This window comes from Callospermophilus lateralis, chromosome 16 (assembly GCF_048772815.1).
Source record: "Callospermophilus lateralis isolate mCalLat2 chromosome 16, mCalLat2.hap1, whole genome shotgun sequence".
Taxonomy (NCBI): domain Eukaryota; kingdom Metazoa; phylum Chordata; class Mammalia; order Rodentia; family Sciuridae; genus Callospermophilus; species Callospermophilus lateralis.
Window position 1 is genome coordinate 73,050,672 of NC_135320.1, and position 21,156 is coordinate 73,071,827.

The 21,156-nt window shown below is 32.3% G+C and overlaps 1 protein-coding gene across 4 annotated transcripts in view; it reads left to right on the forward strand.

Annotated features, from left to right (window-relative positions):
- Positions 1 to 20,758, forward strand: part of Mtbp (MDM2 binding protein) — a 74,107-nt gene extending 53,349 nt beyond the window's left edge. For all 4 annotated transcript variants that reach the window (XM_076835806.2, XM_076835807.2, XM_076835808.2 and 1 more), the window contains 7 exons: positions 4,103 to 4,258; positions 4,587 to 4,682; positions 13,747 to 14,013; positions 15,548 to 15,794; positions 16,385 to 16,498; positions 19,854 to 19,919; positions 20,684 to 20,758. In XM_076835806.2, coding sequence (XP_076691921.2) covers positions 4,103 to 4,258; positions 4,587 to 4,682; positions 13,747 to 14,013; positions 15,548 to 15,794; positions 16,385 to 16,498; positions 19,854 to 19,919; positions 20,684 to 20,722 — 985 coding nt within the window. In that variant the 3' untranslated portion in view covers positions 20,723 to 20,758. The remainder of the gene's footprint in view (positions 1 to 4,102; positions 4,259 to 4,586; positions 4,683 to 13,746; positions 14,014 to 15,547; positions 15,795 to 16,384; positions 16,499 to 19,853; positions 19,920 to 20,683) is intronic.
- Positions 20,759 to 21,156: the final 398 nt, after the last annotated feature.

Consider the following 21,156-nt stretch of genomic DNA (forward strand, 5'->3'; position numbering starts at 1 on the left):
ATCAGTGCTTTTGGGATGTAAATTTGATCTATGAATTATCCAAATGGAAATGTCAGGTGGACTGGAAGAGGGATTTGAACTCAGTTTGAAGTTATCATTAAACTCAGGGTCACTACAATACACGATAGTAGATGAGGTCAATTGGTGAGACCATGAGGAAAAAAGAGATAGGGCCTAAGACCATTCCCTGAGGATCTCTGGTGTTTACAGTTTAGGGAAAAGATGACTGAGAAAGAAGAGTGAGAAAAGAACAGATTATTCAATTTCTTACCCACCAATTTTAGATGATATCTTTTCATTTCCCACAAAGATAAAGTTAATGTACCAATTTTTCTTCCCTTTTTATCCTTCTTGTTTATTTGTGGTAGATAATTCTTCTTTTTTAAAAAAATACTTATTTTTTAGTTGGACACAATATCTTTATTTATTTTCATGTGGTGCTGAGGATCGAACTCAGGGCCTCACACATGCTGGGTGAGTGCTCTACCACTGAGCCACAACTCCAGCCCTAATTCTTCTCCTCTTAAAGTGATTTTCTTTCTCCTCTCTGACTTCCCATTCTAACCTGGCCAGACCCCTTTTATCTACACAGCTGTTATCAAGGAATTTCTTTTGATCATTTTCCTAGATAAGTTTCTTATTATTTTGGATCTCATATCTTACCAGATCAGCTTTTGTTCCTTGATAGATATTTGATTCTGTCCCTAAAACTTTTAATTTTTTTTTTTATTTAGGGTTTTGAAATATGAGACCACAGTAAGGAATGTTTTGGTCTCAAGATTTGTCTTTTTTAGCTCTGAGAAGTATTCTGTCATTTCTTCAAAATGTTCTTTCTTCCATTTTCTTCTTATTCTTCTTTCTCTGAAATACCTGTTTTAATTAATGTTAAATTTACTGGATTATTGTTTTAATTTGAATTTGATTTTTCTCTTGATAATCTTTTCTTGACTTGAAAGGCTGAGGCAGGAGGATCACAACTTTGAGGCCATCCTCAGCAAATTAGCTAGATGCTATCTCAAAATAAAATTAAAAAGGTCTGGGCATGTGGCTCGATGGTAAAATACTCCTGGTTTCAATCTCTAATATAAAAATAAAGAAAGTCTCTCCTTTTTTTGCTGCACGTCCTCATGTATTTCTTCATCACTGCTTTCATATTTTCTGTTAAAAAATTTTAATAGTCATATTTTAAATTCCTAATATTTTTTCTTGTATTTCTATCTTCTTTTTTCAGTAGCAACCTATCTTTTAATAGTATTGAGTTTTGAGATGAGAGGTAAGGATATTAATTAGAATTTCCTGTATTCATTTTAACTGTTTTTTGATGGTCTCAATTCCCTGTGGTGGTGGGTGGTTTCTTTTCTATAGTTTTTCTCCAGTGTCTTGGTTGTCTTTCCACAGCTAAAAGCTTAGGGCTAGGTTGGTTTTTACAAATGATGGCATGTTCTTTTTCTCCAAATGTCTACTCCTGTCCCCAGCTGCTCTCACCTGGGTTAATATTGGGTAAGGAGCTTCACGGCGGGGCATGTGTGGTAGAATTTACCATAGGGTATATTTTAAGGTAAGAGCAGACAAGCCACCTTGGCTTTTCACCCGGCACTAAATTGGGCTGGAGGTCTTAATTCTGAGCCATCAACACTGACCCTAGGAGAGGCACTTGGTTCTATGATTTTTAAAGAATTTGTTTTTAGAGATAAAAAGCACAAGGGTAAGGTGTATGGTATAGGACAGTAGTACTTGCACCACTCTTCTGAGAATTTACAGTTCTTAAAATTTGTCACCTTGATTTGTGCCCATTGTCATTCTGTGTCCCCAAAGTTATTGTCTCATTGTGGCTTCCTGGGAAAGGAAGACCGAATTTACACCTTTTTTTATACATATCCCCCTAGTTCTTGTGGAGGTGCTTGTGTAGTGTATCCTGTTTTGAAATTCATTGAATTCTTTGGTCCACTGTTTTTACTTTCTTCCTTTTCTTAACATCCATTATGCATTTAATTTCCGGTACTTCAACATTGTGATTTCATTTTGCTTGAGTGGAGAACTTAATGTGTACGTTTAATCTCATCTTGAGCTAGAAGTAATTTTGGCGTTCAAGGTCCACCTTTCTCTTAAGCCTCCTGTAAACCCTGGAACTCTGTTATATTTCTTCTGTAAACAAGTAAGTATACTACCTTCCTACTTTGTTCGTAAAACTCCTTTTCTTATACCTTTTTGTAACTCATTCTACATTGATATATTTATCTTTTCCCCTCATTTCTCCTATCTTAAGTCAGACCTTTACAGTAAATTACATGTAGTAATTATGATTATTGGTTTAGAGATTATAGTGGACTCTTTTATTATGTCATAATGATATTTGTAAAATAAATACTCAAATACTTGTGGGACTTCAAAAGATTTGGAGACACTATCACCTTGGGGCAAGTTGTGGCATATATTTTCAAAATTTGTTTTGTGTTAAAACAAATTTAACTAGACAGTATAGGATCATTAGATAGTTAATGTCCCCAAATTCATAATTTGGTTTTAGACCCACTCTATCACCTGTTGTGTGACTTTGTTGCCTCATCTTTAGGATGAGGATAAAAACTTCATTCTACTTGAAAGTTGTGAAAATTTAATGAAAGAATATATGGGGGAAAATAACTATAAGTTTGAAAACACTGAATAGAATAAGGTATTGTCAACATTGTTATTTATTTATTTTTTAGCCTAAGACATCTCAGTACTTTAATTCAAAGCTTCTAATTGCTTTGATGTGCTTGTGTGTTGTGTTCTGTATAAAAGCAAATTATGCATTTTCCCATTACATCTAGCCTGTAATATTAGAGTGATATTCATTAAGAAAACTTTGTAAGTCACTGTTAGTAGTTACTTAGAAGTTCAATTAAACTCATAATGCAATTCCTGCCCTTCTGAAGTATGACGTTCAGAGAAAATATTTGAGTATTTTTCTGTTCGACTTTTTTAAGATTTATACTTTCAATTTTAAAGTACAGAGAATGGAATAGAATGGAAGGGGCATTGTCAGTATGTGAGTAATCCTTAATGTATAGAAATGTAAGTTTAAAACCATGATGTCATTATTTTAATCATGTAATTATCAGAAAAATGCTTAATGTGAGTAATAGAGAATAAATTAATATGAAGTTGGTAAATTAATTTTCTAAAAAAGTAATGAAAGACTTTATGCTATGGTGACAGAGCTGTGGTAGCCAGTGATTCAGTATGTGCTAAAACTTTTAGCATTCTCTGAAATAGAAGTATTTTTCTCTTTCCATTTTTTATAATTTTCTATGAACTTTTATTGGTTTATGTTTTGATAGAGTAGAAGTAGTACTTAATTTGTAGTCAGTCTAGTCCTGTCATTTTAAATAGCTCTATCACCTTGCATCTGTAATATAACCTATTGTGTGTTAGAATCTTTAGCTGAAAAATAGGAATAATGATTTTTTGGGCTTGATTTTCACTTTATAAAGGACTTATTTTTAGGTGTTACTTCATTTTAAAATAAGATCTATTCCATCTTTTTCAAGGGAATTTGTTATTGTATGTAAAGTGATTTGAAAAGTATAAAGTCCTGCACATATTTCAGATGTAATAATGATTCAGTGTATTTCATTATGTCATAATCCTGGCTAGAGGAGACCTTGGAGAAAATTCCTATTACTGTCTCATTTCATGGTTGTGCTTTAAGTAATCTTTCAAGTTCATAGAAAATTAGAACGTTCAATTCTTGCCTTTAGAAATTTATAATTTTATGGAGTTTCAGAATATACAGGAGTTTGGATTTAAAATTTATAGAATTGGAAACATCACACTACTGAATAATGAATATACAATCTTTTATAAATAACATAATTATGTTCATTTAAGTAGTAGAATTTTTGACATGGGAACTGAAATTTTCAATGTAACCTACATATTTTTTAAAAATATAGTTTAAAATGAAGTGATTTACAAATATTTTACTTTATGGTCTTTCCTAAAAGTGATTCTTTAATTTTCTTAGTGTATTTCTCTGGTTTATGCTTATATCACCTTTTCCTGACTATGGTGAATTCAAATAAATCTTTAATAAATGTATGTAACATTATTTTTCCAGAACCGGTTCATTACCTCGTTCATCAGAACAGTTGCTGGGCCACAAAGAAGGTCCACGGGATTCAATCACATTATTGGATGCTAAAGAATTGCTGAAATACTTCACCTCAGATGGATTCCCAGTGGGAGATCTTCAGCCTTTACAGATTCAAAAGGGGTAAGTTATAAACTTACAGTTTCCAAAAATCATTTTTAGTTACTGTTGCCTTGCATTTCCTTAATTAATTAATGCCCTATGCTACTTACGTGATATTTACAAGTATACTTCATGCATTTATCATTTAGCCTTAAATCCTCCTCACCTTTTACCTTAGTCAAATGTCCTACACTTTTGTGGTATTAAATATGAAGGAAAAAGGAATAATAAAAGCAACCTCAGAGTATTCCCTATATTAATCAGTACATTCTAATTTATATAGGAAGGACAGTACATTTTCTCTGCCACTACCCTATCTTAAATACAAATGCAAACTGTTTTATTTCAGGGAAAAGAGTTTTGTTTTGACACCAGAACTTAGTCCTCGGAAACTTCAGGTCTTACCTTTTGAAAAAGCCTCAGTATGTCATTATCATGGAATTGAGTAAGTTTTTATTTACATTTTACTCTCCTACATGTTGTTAACTAGTGTCTTTTATGTGAATGTGAAGGGTGACTATAATAAAACAATGTAAATTGAGACAGAGCCAAAGAAAAAAATATGTTAAAAACCTCAAAAAAAGAAAAAAAAAGTGTTGGGGGAGCTGTACATACACGAACAATTTGTCTCCTGTTGAAAAATGCTATTTGATGATTAACCAGTTTAACATCATTTAAGTATCCTCTTATTAGTTATTAAATATTTTAATCAAAAATATTTTTGTATCTACATAATTCATGTGTATTTGCACTGTGGGTCTCATCAGTGTTGCCTGGGTCACTAATTATGTTGTAATTGCTTAGAAGCTATTCGTTGAAATGTGTTTCTGTTTTTAACATGTTGATTATATTAGCTTTTTAGACTTTTAATTGACCATTTTGATGATTCTCTTGCTTGAAGTATTGGTTTTGGGGGTTATGTGCATATCTACCAGTTTCACAGGGACAGGAAATGGAAGATTTTATATTTTACCATGAATTTTCAAGATCTTGGTGATTGAGATGTTTCATAGTTTTAAAGCAAATTATTGCTTTTATGTTAATTTTCCATCAATTACATTAGTAGAAAGCTTGCTTATTCATAGGTATTCATAGGGTTACAGATTCTAGGAAGCAGAAGTAGCAGTGTTGTACAACTACTTCTAATAAGTACTACTGTTGTAATAAGTATGAAGAACATTGTTGACATGCCAAGGAAATTGGTTTTTGGTTTTTTGTTTGTTTGTTTTGGTAACAGGATTGAACCCAGGTATCCTTTACTACTAGCTACATCCCAAGTTCCCTTTCATTTTGAGACAGGGTCTCTATAAGTTGCTGGAGCTAGCCTCAAACTTGCAGTCTTCCTGCTCAACCTCCTGAGTCACTGGGATTACAGATGTATACCCTCATATCTAGTTCTGATGCTTATTTTTGAGGTGATTAAAAAATTGTTTTTAAACACCTGAAATGATGTACTTGGTTTATTCCATTGAAGGGACTCCCATTGCCTTGTATTAACTTGAATTAAAATTCTTCAAGCAAGAGAAGTTAAGGGACTAAAATACTCTGAAGCCATTGAAAATAGGAAGGAGAATACAAATGTAAAAGCTATTTAAGAAACATAAGTGGACTAATGACCTTTTTTTTTCTTATTCTAACAAAGGAAGAACCAAAAAAAGAAAAGAGTGATAGGTTTCTATTTTAAAATAATTAAATCAGTAATCAACCAAAAGTAAAGGTTAAACTAAGGAAAATATTTTTACTGTAAACAAGAGATAAATTTTCTATAAAATTAAAGAATGCTTATAAGTCAGTAAGAATATAAGATAAATACACTGTGGAAGAGTTAGCAAAATCTTGAAACCCTCTTGTTTATCAAAGAAGAAATGAAGCTGGGCACAGTGGTATATGCTTGTAATTCCTGTGACTCCAGAGGCTGAGGCAGGAGGATCACAAGTTCAAGATCAGCCTCAGCATTTAGCAAGACCCTAAGCAATTTATTGAGACCCTGTCTCAAAATAAAAAATAGAAAGGGGCAAGAGGGGTGTAGTTCAGTGATTTAGCACCACTGGGTTCAATCTCCAGTACAGAAAGAAGGTAAGGAGGGAGGAAACCACAGAAACAAGAAATGCAAATACCCAGTATACACAAAGATGTTTTTCTTCACTAATCAAAAAAAAATTTAAATTGGAACAACAGTAAGAACACTTCACTCATAACATTGGTATATGTGATTTAAACATAATCCCATTATTCTGAGTGGTATTGTGGTGAAGGTGCGTGAACAACCTAGCTCAGAGGGATATAAATCACTGCAGCTTTCTGGAGGGTAGCTCATAATTTTAAAAGTCATACAAATGTTTCTAACTTCTGATTGATTAATTTAGCTTACTGGAAACATTGGTGACATACACAAAGTTATTATCTAATGGTATTGTTCACAGTGTTATTTAAAATGAGGAATATTGGAAATAATATTTTTAGGGACTTAAATAAATTTCATAAAATGAAATTCTTTCCATCCACTAAAATGACTCAAATTAAAGACTGATAAATATTTGCAAGTGTGTACAATAGAACTTTCATACATTGCTGTTGGTGTGTAAAATGATTTGTCTGCTTAGAAAGGAGGTAACAAGTCCTTATCAAATTAGCCATGCTCATGTCCTATAGCCCAACAATTCTACTACAAGGTATTTTCCCAAGAGAAATGAAAGCTTGTCTCCATAAAAAGACTTGTGTAAGAATGTACAGAGCAATTTTATTTATAGCTCAAAATGGGAAACGACTTAGGAGAACAGATAAAAAACTCATATATAAAATAAAACAATACTACTCAACAGTAACAAGGAACAAAATGTTGATGCATACAACATTAACATCTGTGTGGGGGGAAAAAACAGTTGAAATAAGAATTTGAGGACTTTGAAATGAGCAATAGGAAGTACAGCATCCAATAATGAATCATTTCTGAAAGTCTTATATGAAAAACTAATTTGAATCTAAGTGGTTCAGATAAGGATTTTGGATTAAAAATTGTGTTTTAAATGATAGACAATTCAAAGACAACTACTCAGTCACAAAAAATAAGATGCCATTGTTGCAACTTTTTATTTCTAATAGTGATGAAAGGACTCCATTAGAGGATGGTCATTCTCTCTCTAGCATTAATAGGTTCCCAAATAGCTCTAAATTTTGATAAATCTTTTAGTTAAATTATTTATATTCTTAGCTATATAGCCTTTTGTGCATTGAATTCAAAGTTCACATTTTATTTGTACTATATTTACCTTAATCAGATTAAATTAGGAGCTTCTTTGTTCTACTACATACAAGTCTGATTAATAGGATATATTCTTTTGTTCCCTCTTTTTGATTTTATGAAAAACAAGTTATTAAACATTATAGAAAATTTGATAATGAGAACCAACAATTTTTTTCCTTTGTTACTACCTACCTCTAGTACTAGCTTTCAGAAACTTCTCTTTTATTTGTTTGGTTTTCATTTCCATAGTGATTACAATTCTTATTCTAGAGGATATGCTTCAGTCAATATTTTTTTTTCATTAATATTTTCTTTATATATGACAGCTGAATGCATTACAATTCATATTACACATATGGAGCACAATTTTTTGTATCTCTGGTTGTATACAAAGTATATTCACACCAATTCCTGCCTTCATACATGTACTTTGGATAATAATGTCCATCACATTCCACCATCATTTCTAACCCTATGCCCCCTCCCTTCCCTATTTTTTAATGTCTTCATATAAAAATGTTATTGACTCTCTGATAAGAAAAATGAGAAATTGTTCCACATATTCTCAATTTGATTTTCTGCTTTTTCTTGCTTTTAAAAATATATTTTAACTTCTTATTACATGACATATAAAGCAGAATTTCCCCCATTTGTTTGATAATTTTAGGGCTTTGTAATCTAATAAAGGAACTTAAGTAGGATTTTTAGGTATTTTGTATGTAACTTGAATATTAAGTTGAAACCAATAAGCATTTTATATCATTATGATGAAAAACAATTTCTCTCACTAACATTTTCTTTACCATATAGTCAAAATACTTTCACTAGGACACGTTTTTACTTGACTCTTCAGTTTGAAGTATCCATCACATAACCATATTTTAGATTATGTTTCCCCTAATTCTGTAATTTAATTTTGTTTATCTTAAGTCTCATCTCCCTACTTTTTTCCTGTTATTCTTAGTTTAATCATAGAAAAATACTAATGGTTGGGCTGGGGCTGGGGCTCAACGGTAGCACACTTGCCTGGCATGTGTGAGGCACTGGGTTCAATTCTCAGCACTGTATATAAATAAATAAAGTCTATCAACAACTAAAAAAAAAATACATTAAAAAAAAAAGAAAAATACTAATGGTACACAAATTTTTAGAATTTATAAAAGATATGTTCTTCGTGTTCATTTATTAAAATATTAAAAACTTACTTGAACTCTACTTGATGAATCTAAATTTGCACAGCTTTATTAATTTACGCACACAATATCTTAAGACTCTGACGCATTATCAAGGAGTAGGTAGGTCTTCTATTTACTACCTGTGTACCTCCATAAACAAACAGATCTAGCTGTGACTTAGATTTCTTTGCTGTAAATTTATGTTCACTAAGCTGGAGACATTTAGAATAGGACAAAACAGTTGCAGTAGATGAGCACCATGAATTCAGAAATATATTTCCCTAGAAGATTTGGGTATATTGAGTGAAGGCCTATTTATGTTCAACATAGATTATAGATTGAAACAACTCAAATGGAATTTTAAAGTTCTTTCTTCCTGTGTTATAATGGGTCTTTAGAACCCCTAAGCTTTTCCTCTACTTTAACATAAAGGAATATTTGTTTAAATTTTTTTTTTTTTTTTAATTTAAAAGAAACCTTAACTGTGTAGGTGTGGAAATCAATGTTTCTTCATGCAAGGAGAAATACTGCTACAGTTAACTTGATTGATTGTTGTTTATCTAACTGGTCCTATAGGGTAAATTATGTTGATTGTAAAAGATGCTGTTTTCTTAAACAACAGACTAAACTCTGCTGTGGTAATGTGACGTTCTTTTGCACATCAACCTCTTGTTTCTTTGTAATTTCATTCATCTATTCTAGGAGATTTGACAAGTCTCTTATCTCCATTGTTATTGCCTTGTATGTAGTAAACATATTTTATCTACTTCTTAGTTATAAAATAAAATTAATTTCATCTTATGAAACTTATTTTTTTTCTCTGTTAGGACCCATAAAGCATTTGGTTATTCTTTGGTAATAAAATATGAAATTATAATTTTCAACAATATATATTTATTTCACTAATATCAAATATATACCTCACTACTCTCTTTTTTCCTTTCTGATTTACAAAGTAATTTTGTTTCTATAGTAAATTGTAGTATAATCATGGATATTTTATGTGTCAACTAAAGTTGACTCTCTGATATGAAAAATGAGAAATTTCCCAAGAGAAATGAAAGCTTGTACGTAATACATTTGAAGGAATGATATTATGAAAGCTATGATCAAGAAACAGTTGGGGGTTGGGGATGTAGCTCAGTGGTAGAGCACTTGCCTAGCATGTGTGAGGCACTGGGTTCAATCCTCAGCACCACATAGAACTAAATAAGTTAAATAAGGGTATTGTGTTCATCTATAACTAAAAAAAAAATTAAAAGAATAAAAAAAGAAACAATGGGAAGCTGCACGTGATGGCACATGCCTATAATCCCAGAGACTCTGGAGGCTGAGGCAGGAAGATCACAAATTTGAGGCCAGCCTCAACAACTTAGCCAGAACCTGTCTCAAAATAAAAAAATAAAAAGGGGGAGTAGCTCAGTGACAAAGCACACCTGGGTCAATTCCCAGTACCAAAAAAAAAAAAAAAAAAAAATCCCCCCAAAGCAAAAAAAACTAGAAGAAATATATCTACATCTTAGAAACTAAATAGTTGGATACAAAAACATATTCTTAGAATCAAAATATCTACCTTTTTCTTTCAAAATAATTTGCATACAAGCTAATCAGGCATTATGTTGCCTTTTGACTACAATTCTTTTTTACAGTTCATGTTTCTTAATTTTACTCTAGATTTTACCAATTTCCCAAGACAGAAGTAGAATGCATCAGTATTTTTTTATGGTTGCTACCGATTTTTAATGAAGTACATTTTACTAAACAACAACCCAGAGAAAGAATATTAGAGAATTGAGAGACCCACCAATTAACATTTTGTCTGAAGTAAGCTATTAGGTTAAATCAGAGATGTTTCAGTCCTAACTATACTTTAACATCACCTAAGTAGCTTTGTAAAAAGTTGAATTTAAGATGTACATGATATTTGGTATGCATATGCCTAGTGACATGATTACTGTAGTCAAGCAAATTAACGTCCATCATCTTACATAGTAACCCCCTTTTTTTTAATGTGTGGAAAGAACACCTAAATCAGTAACTGAGTCATACCCAGACCAACTCTAAGTCAAAAACTCTGGGCATGTAATATTTCTTTTCTTTTTCTTTCTTTCTTTCTCTCTCTTTTTTTTTTAAGATATACATGACAGTATGTTGTACATGATGTGGCAGTACACTGTTTGTGTATTCGTATCTAAATATAGGAAAGTTATGTCTAATTCATTCTACTGTTTTTCCTATTCCTATCTTTCCTTGCTTCCCTTTATTCCCCTTTGTCTAATCCAATGAAATTCTATTCTTTCCCACCAATTTATTGTGTGTTAGCATCCACATATTGGAGAGAACATTTGACCTTTGGTTTGTTGGGATTGACTCATTTCACTTAGCACAATAGTCTCTAGTTCCATACATTTACTGGTAAATGCCATAATTTTGTTCTTTATTGCTGAGTAATATCCCATTGTGTACATATACCATATTTTCTTTATCTATTGATCTGTTGAAGAACACCTCAGTTGGTTCCATACCTGTGCTTTTGTGAATTGAGCTGCTATAAACATTGATATGGCTATGTCATTGTAGTATGCTGATTTTAAGTCTTTTGAGTTTATACCAGGGAGTGGGATAACTAGGTCAGATGGTGGTTCCATTCCAAGTTTTCTAAGGAATCGCCATACTGCTTTCCATAGTGATTGGACCAATTTGCAGTTCTGCCAGCAATGTATGAGTATACCTTATCTCCCACATCTTCACCAACATTTCTTGGTACTTTTATTCTTTACACTTGCTATTCTGACTGGCATGAGATGAAATCTCAGTGTAGTTTTAATTTGCATTTCTCTAATTGCTAGATGTTGAACATTTTTTCATATATTTGTTGACCAATTGTATTTCTTCTTCTGTGAAGTGCCTGTTCAGTTCCTTTGCTCATTTATTGATTTGGTTATTAGTGTGTTTTTTGTTTGTTTGTTTTTGTTTTTGTTTTTGTTTTTGTTTTTGTTTTTTTGGTGTTTTTTGAGTTCTTTCTGTATCCTGGAGGTTAATGCTCTATCTAAGGTGTAGGTGGCAAAGATTTTCTCTCATTCTGTAGGTTCTCCATGTTCTTGATTGTTTATTGATTCTTGATTTTTAACTCCTTGCACTTTAGGCATCTTGTTGAGGAAGTAGGTTCTTCTGCTGACTTTGTGTATTTGTCTCTGTGTCTCTTATTTTGTACTATTGGTCTTTATCTCTGTTTTGGTGCCAATACAATGAATATGTAATATTTCTTAAGACTCTTCAGATGATGCTAATGTTCACTTATGTGTTGACTACTGAATGAGATGGTCATTATACTTTACATAAGAAATGATATGCTATAATGGTTAAAGGCAAGCTCCAAAGTCACCAACCTGTGTTTAAATTTTAGCTGTGCTACATATTATTAGTGTTCTATAAAATTTGCTATAGTAGAAAATAAATATAATGTTAATGGGAATAGTAGCTGCATACATTGTCTGCTTTGCTTGTGTTTCTGGGCACTGGCTTCAATGTTCATATGTACCAATTCAAGTAATGCTCACATTTGCTCTTTCAGATAAATACTATGAATCTCATTTTGCAAATTGAGCAGTTAGAGTGTAACTGAACTTAAACAATTTTGTTACCAGTGTCGCAAGACGTCACGTCAGGCCTGGCCTCTCATCCCAAAGGGGAAAAAATCAAACCAACAAAAATCAATTGTGAAATAGGAAAGGGAGTCTTTATTCTTAGTGTGGCCACATTAGAAAAACAGAAATAAGGGTTGTCTTCAAGTATCAGCTAGAGCTTTGAGGTTATATAGGGGGAAAAGAGCAAAGTCAAGAGGTAAGAAGATCTGTACAGTTGGCAATCTTGGTCAGGCCCAGATCTGGTTGGTCATTATCCTGAGGCTGATTGTGCACTCCTAGCAGAACGAAGGAAATTGCTGCTGCTTGGAGGGCAGTTTCATCAGTTCCATCATATGATATTTATATATCAGACTTATGGTCCTAGAATTTAACAGAAACTGAAGAGAAGAATAACTCTTTCTAAAGAACAGGTTATAGAGAAACAAGATGGAGTTAGTCAGTAATTGGACTTTGCGTCAATTTATCCAAGTTCACTAGAGGAACTTAGATTTAGATCCAAAGCATTAGGCTCCATGGTCTGTGTTCTTAGAAATCAAATATGTGTCATAAAGGGAAAGATAAAAGTTCTTAAAAACTCCACCAGGCAGTCATATCTTCTGGTAATAATACACTCTTTGAGAATTGAACTCCAAAAATCTGATTTTAGAGAACATTTTAGAATTTCGCAGGTGAAAAGGACAGAAAACAGAGAAAGGTATTAATTTTTTAAGTCCTACAATTGCATGCATGACACTGTGTTTCCTTGATGCAATTGTAAAAAGGGGAGAAGGTAAAGAACTTTGCAAGGTCATATGCATTGCAAAGTTTCCTCATTGCTTATTTGTTGTGCTTAACAACATGAATTCCTTTGAGTCCTGAAGCATTTGCTGAACTAACATTTCATTGGTTCCCTGAGTCAGATTTAGCTAGAAATCAGATATAGACAACCCAAGTTTTTGAAAGAAAATCTCTCAGTAAGGTTGGTAAGATTCAATGAAAAAATTCAAAATGTTCTGAGCTATTTAGTGAGCCATCTTAAAATGCCTTCATACCATTTAATCTTTGTGTTGAAAATAAACTTGCCCTTTCTAACAGAAGTCAGCATTTCATGTTGTTGTATATCAGCCATGCTGAGAAATCAGAGGTTGCTAGAGTTTTAAAAAATATCAAAACAGCAACTGTATTATTTTGAAACTAAGTCAGAGGATTAACTTAATCTGTTGCCCAGAAACACGGTCAAAGAAAAGTTAGATTGTAATTCCCATTTTAAAATCTTTTGCCCTTTTATATAGCAGCTTGAAAAAATACTGAACTTGTGGGGGAAGTAAGCTATTCATTCAACCTTCCAACAGTTATTAGAAAGTTAAGAACTTTAAGAAAATATCTCCATATTTTCTGTTTGAAAAGTAAAAGACCTTTGTTCTCTTGGATGCTTTGATTTTAATGATCTTTCCTTCGTTTTAGATATTGTTTAGATGACCGAAAATCTTTAGAAAGAGATGGGGGATTTTCTGAACTTCAGTCTCGTCTTATTCGTTATGAAACTCAAACTACCTGCACCAGAGAAAGCTTTCCAGTCCCTACAGTGTTGAGCCCTCTTCCATCTCCTGCAGTTCTGTCAGAGCCTGGGAGTGTTCCTGATGGAGAAGCTTTGCAAAGTGAACTACGAACTGAGATACCTCGGGTGAAACGGAGATCTCAAGATCTGAATTGCCTTCATCCCCCCAAAAGGTGATATATTAAGTGCACAAAAATAATCTTGAGAGAAAGTTCTTTAGACTATAGGGAACATTTCTTTTCATATTAGTCTTTCATAATATTTAAGTTGCTTTCTGCATGGATTTTATATTAGTTCCTTCATGCCAGAAAGTTTGTTTTTATTTTGAGCAGTTTATGATTTTGCTTATAAGTTATAAAAAGAAATGACTTGGAAAGAAATACACTGTTTCTTGCTGTGTGTACTAATTTACAGTCCATTAGCACAACAGAGTGTAAAGTTTTTAAGCCATGGAACACTAGAGATCTCACCTAATAGATTAAGCAGCTGAGCTGCTCTGTTGAAGAGGGTATTTGGACATGTGAGCTCCAGCCCCAAATAGTTCCTTCTTCCCTCTCCCCACTGAATCCTGCCTGTGTTGGCCCTTAAGCAAGGAGTCCACGAGGCACCATTTTAAAACCACTTATTACCTATGAAATACACCTTTGAAGACCACATAATTAGTATATTATATGAAACTTTTTTTAGAAACTATATTTCCTAATTAAATAAAATGTGCAAATACTTGATCAGAAATTAGAATTTTATGAAACACTAATTTCTGTTGCATTTATATGTCTACAATTTTTTTTGAAATTTAGGTTTTTGGTACCTAAAGCAAACCATAGTTCTTATTGTAGTTAGGTCTTCAAAAAACTATGAAATATATGAAGACAAAAATTTCAAATATCTTTTGAACAGGTAAAAGTGTTAGAATACTATTTCTCTGATATGGAATAACTAAATTATTTTAATAACTACTTTATAAATTCATGATTTTTTTCTAATATCTGATAAAAGTAAACTCATTTAACATTTGGGCTACTATATTTTGTAACTTTCTAATTTCTGAACTATGTCTAATTAAAAGATTTGTGTTCCAGAAAAGAAAGTAACCTATGGCTTCTGGTTGCTTTCTCTACTAGCAAAAGTGAAGACTACATGACTATCTTGAAAAAAGAAAAATTTCAGTCTTCCTGGAAGCAAGTGTAAACATTATAGAAATATTGAATCAAGAACCACTTTTGTAGCTTATTTGGATTTAACACATTTGTTTTGCACACACAGTTTCAAAGATATAATATGATACAGGTTATGTTTTTTTGTTAAAATTCTCTTAATATAAAAATATGTATGCTTAATAGATGAGTATTAAGTCTATAAAGATAATCACTTATCATGCTATAAGATGATTTATGAAGTCATAAATGAGGAAATAGGAGAGGGGGAAAGGGAAAGTATAATAATATTGCTTGTTGCTTTCCCACTTGCTGAAATTCATTGCCTTCAGTTTTATTCCCTCATTTGAAGAAATAAAAGGACAACGTTATAATATAAAATTGATTGCCTATTTTAGGCTAAGTAGCAAGAAATACTGTTTGTTTTTCTTGATCTTAGGTTTGAATGGATAGAGTTGTAACATTTAAGACAAAAAAAATAGAGTTCATTGTGATTCACTTAGTCTGTTCTTGGTTTGTTTTTTTTTTTTTTTTCTTCCACTCATTATAGACTTGTGAAGTCTGTAAGTTCAGATTCTCTTTCTCAAATGAGTGGCAGTAGTAACCATCACCATCATGTGGTGACATCCAGAAAGCCACAGGCAGAGCGGTCATCATCAATGACTGGTCCATTGGTTCCAGTCCCTGCCTGTGAAACTCCAAAAGTCACTACAAAGGCCAGTTCTGTTCCAAAAAACGTGCATGTGTCAAAGACATCAAAGCATACTAAGGAATCAAGATCACAGAAACATACACGGGTAAAGACTTTTTCCCATCTTTCTTAGTTCTACATTAAAAGAACTCTCTTTATTTGAATATTTCAAAATGTATGTCTAAAAATTTTGTGAATGAAATGGCATAATGTCTAGAATTTACTTTAAAAGAACTCAGTACAAGAAAAATGATAGGAAAGCAAATGAGAGCATAAATGAAACAAAATTCGCCACAAAGTGGTCATCCTTGAAGGTCGTTGATAGAGTATCAAGATAGGAATATGTTATAAAATAATTTCTCAACTCTCTGTGTTCAAAATTTTCTGTAATAGTACAAATCTATATATTGCTCTGGTGTGTAACTGTTATTCTCAGGTTTCAATTCAGGGCTCTTGATTTGAAATCCTTTTTTAAGATACTCTAATTGTTTCCTATTAAGATATTAATCCTGTCACGGATGTGACCATGTACATTTTATTGATATCTTTTCATTTCTTTTTTTGTTTTAATAACCTTATATATCTTTAGCATAGTCAGTTGATTGTCTAGTTCACAATTCATTTATGATTGGATACTAAAGTTAGGATGATTGAAACTTTTCTAAGAATATTGGTTGTATGTTATATTCTTTTAAGATACTGAAAGAAGTAGTAACTGAAACCCTGAAGAAACACCGGATCACAGAGGCTCATGAGTGCTTCACTGCATGCAGCCAGCGCCTCTTTGAAATCTCCAAGGTCTATCTAAAGGTACAATGTCTTCTCTACTAATAGCAAAGTTTAGTTTGTGTTCTATGTTCCTGTTTGATGTAAAAAAATGTTTAGATACTAATATGCCATTATGTAAAAATGTGAGTGTGTAACTGATGTGATTCTGCAATTTGTATTTGGGGTAAAAATGGGAGTTCATAACCCAATTGAGTCAAATGTATGAAAGATGATATATCATGAGCTTTGTAATGTTTTGAACAACCAATAAAAAAAAAAATAAAAATCTTCCCCCCCCCAAAAAAAAAATGTTTAGATGAGTATTTTTTATACTGATAGCATCTAATTTGTTGGCAGATTTTTCTTTAAATGGAAATACCAAAATTGAAGCAAAATATTTTACATTTGATTGATTTTATTTTATCCTCATACATAAAAAGCTACATTTTAACTGGAGTTCTCCCTAACAAGTGTTTTCCCTAACAAGTCTTTTTCTTAAGTTGGAACTTTAAACATTACTTAGTAGTTAATCAATCAGTTTAATTAGTAATTTCATTGCAATATGTGGTGAAAAGGTTACTGGACTGAATATCAAAACAACTCATTTCTAATTTTGGATTCCATATCAACTAGTTGTAAAACATTAGGCAAGTTAGCCTAACAACTTTTCTGAAACTGATGGTATTAGATTACCTTCAATCTTTTGAGTTTCAAACTTGAACGACAGTTATGTATAGATTTCTAGTTCAAATTGCACATTGACCCAATGTATTCAATGTCTGTCTTTTTTATAATTTCCCAAGCAAAACATTATTCCGACAAAAAAAAAAATGAGGTGAAGGGATAAGAAAAAAAAAACCTATTGAAATGTACATTGTTGAATAAGAAAAAGAGCATGGAGGCAGATAGCAGAGTGAAAGAAGTTACCACCTAAATGACTACCCTGTGAAATACCAGTGGGAACCATGCCAGATTAGTAGGCAAACTCTTTGAGGGACTCCAGAATTATAAAGCCAGGTACTGTGAAAAGCAGAGGCAGAGTGCCAGGTGGGAACAAGAGGAATTAAATAAAGATCTACAAAGTAGACTGGGAAACTTTCAAAGTGCCCCACATGCCCTTCTCCCACAATGGTAATAGTTCTCTACTGTGACCTCTGTGACAGTGTAAGAAATGGTCTCCAGAAGAAATATTGGTGGCTGCAGTAAATAAGCCAACTGCCCACTTTGTCACCTATTTATGTAAAGCCATAAATGAGCAAGCTCTGCACAGATAGGTCTTTCATATTTTTAGTGTCTCTTTTAAATATGACTGGACATTCAAGGGTTAGCAGACTTTCCAGAAAGTTTCTAACACAAATGATGCCAAAATACAAAGGAGTAAAGGGAACTCTGAAGGAACAGAAAGTGGGAGAAGCCTTCATAAAATTTTAGTTCTATTAGAAATCAGGTCATTGTATTCACAAGCTGAAACATCAATGCTGTTTCCAAAAAATGCACAGAACATGAAAGCTCCTTAAAATTTAAAAAATTGTAACAAAATCAATTTAATAGACAAAATGAACAGTTGAAATTTAAAAAATTACCAGAATGTAGAACCAAAAGCAAAAAATATTAAAAGAAATTAGATAATTAATCCAGAAAATCCAATGTGCTAATTAGTTGCAAAAATAGAAACTAAGGAGAGAAATTGTCAAAAAGATAGCCAAGCACTGAAGGACTCAAGCCTTCTGCTGGGAAGGGGACTCAGCATGGCTTCCCCAATGAATGAAAGCTCTACAACAACTCATGTTATGTGGAATCATGGAATTTCATACCTCTTAGCATAAAGAGAACATTTACTAAAAGATTTACAGGAAAGTTTACTTATAGAGTACATAAAAAGAATCAGAATGGCATTGGATTTCTCCACAGTAACATTGTAGGCTAAAATATGATCTAAAAGTACTTTCAAATTCTTAGGGAAAATGATTTACCTACTAAAATTCAATTTAGTAAAGATACTTTAAAACGTGGAATTCTAAAATAAAGAAATAAAAAAAAATTATTTTACCCACTTGAGAAATCTTCTAGAAGATGATTTCAGCAGACAGGAAGCTGAATGAAGAAATAAAACAAAAACACCAAGTGGGGAAGACAGGTCCTAATAGGACCAGGCCTAGGGAGCACCTAGACCAAATTAGAGCAGGCTGTGGTAGAAAGGTCTACATTTAAAAAAATAAATTAGGGCTGGGGATGTGGCTCAAGTGGTAGCGCGCTCGCCTGGCATGCGTGCGGCCAGGGTTCGATCCTCAGCACCACATACAAACAAAGATGTTGTGTCCGCTGAGAACTAAAAATAAATAAATAAATATTAAAAAATTCTCTCTCACTCTCTCTCTCTCATTCTCTCTCACTCTTTCTTTAAAAAAAAATAAAAAATAAAAATAAAATAAATTTAAAAAAAAAAAGAACCAAGACATTACCAAGTACACTTCAGTGTTTTTAAAAAATTTTGCTGTACATTTAGTTAGTTCATTGTGAGAGAGAGGGAAATATCCAGAATTATATATATGGAAAATTTAAAAGAGAGAAAATTAAGCAGGTAGTCTCACTACAGGTAAAGTAGGATGTTGAATGAAGAGATCTTAAACCATAATACATTAATTATCTCAGGACTGAACAGCATTTACCTACATATAATGAGGCAGACACTGTCTTTTTTGCCAATCAAAAATGGTGATATAGCTGTTATTGAGAAGGTGGTGTGTAAGACCTGGATCCATGGCTGTTAATTGTCACTGTCTTAAATTACTTAATCACTGAGTTGTAGCATAAATATATTCAGTGGAAACATGAAGGTAAAGCAAGAGGAACAACTAAAAGAGTTAAAAGTAGCTGCCTTTGTGAAGCATATCTTGGAGATTTGGTGAAGGATAGCTCTTTTTTTATTAAATACAGTTAGATTGTGTTTACTTCGTAATTTAATTTAAAGAAGTCGGACTTCAGTTCCTTTTCCTATGTCATTCCTCTTTGTTGAGGAATGAAATCTTTAAAAAGAAGAGAGGAAGAAAAAGAATTTTAACTGAACAACAAATATAAACTGTGTGTTCATTTTTCAAGTAATGAAACATTAGATATTCATGATAAAGGATGATGCTTAGATCGGGTCAGTACTATTGGGAATATGACAAACAAGTGACATGAATTTAGGCATATGTATATATATTTTGGCTAGGATATTTTCATATTTAGGATAGAGTTAAATCACAATATATTACTTTGATTTTTTTGTTAATATTTTCCTAATCAAATTTATACTTGTAGATTATTTAGGATAATATTAAGCTCACTTAATAATGAGTTATTTTTTGCAATTTAATGTACAAAGTACAAAATGCTGTATTTTGTTAATGTTTAGGATCTTAAAACTTCAAGGGGTCTATTTCAAGAAATGAAGAAGACAGCAAGCAACAATGCTGTACAGGTAAATAAATTATTGCAAAGAAACTACATTTAATTAAGTTAGTATTTTATTTCAGGATTGTTGTGCTGCTATTTTATATGCAGTGAGAATTGGTGATGGTATTTTTAACTGTCCCTTTGAAAACTCTTTAAGGTACTGAAAAATAGGCTTATTCAGACAGAGTATTGAATAGTACTTAATAGATTTTGTTGTTAGCAGAAAAGTTTCTAAAATGATATTAAGAAAAAAAATGATAAATAATCCAAACAGCTCGAAAAAAATAAACCAGGCCAGGCACAGCTAGAAAAAAATAAACCAGGCCGGGCATGGAGGTGCATGCCTATAATCCCAGCAGCTCTGGAGGCTGAGGCAGGAGGATCACAAGTTCAGAGCCAGCCTCAGCAAAAGCGAGGAGCTAAGCAACGCAGTGAGACTCTGTCTCTAAATACAAAATAGAGCTGGAGATGTGGTTCATTGGTCAAAGGCCCCTGAGTTCAATCCCCAATACCAAACAAATAAATAAACAAACAAACCAGTTTGACTAGTTGGCTTAATATTTTTTGAGTGACCCCTTTAAAACACATTTCAAGATAATGGCTTAAAAAATGGAATAGGACTTTTTTATTTTTCTAATAACAATATTGTACTTAACATTGAAAGTTCAGCAAAAAGTATTCTTCAGATAGAAAATCATATGTTTTTAGGATTTGAAGTTTCTATAATGTATTTTCTACCACTGCTATTTTTGATGGAAATATACCATAATCGTATTTTTTTTCACCCAGGTGATTGAATGGGTATTAGAAAAGACAAGCAAGAAATGATACAGAATCATTCTCGTTAGGACAATTCAAGTTGGATGGAACATCATTCTTTTTTTCTGAAAATTTATAAACATTTTAAACCAAATTTTAAACTTTATTCAAAGAACAGATGTTACATATTTAAAGAACTTCATAAGTATCCTCTTACAGTTTGGATGATGCTGAGTTTAATTATCTTTAATTATGCACTTATTTTATACAGTTTCATTGTATGTTAATTTTTAAGTTATTTTTATATGTTTTAAAATTTTTACATTTGGTTATTTAATTATTACAATAAATAGGAATATTTCTTTACTTCTTCGGTTACGAGTCTTTATTGTTAGGTCCACTTGAATTCCTGAGTCTAAGTCAGACACTGCCATTTCTTTTCCCATGTGTCCTAACAGCATTGTTTTTATTGAACTGTTCCCAATTTAGAAAGAGTGGTAGCA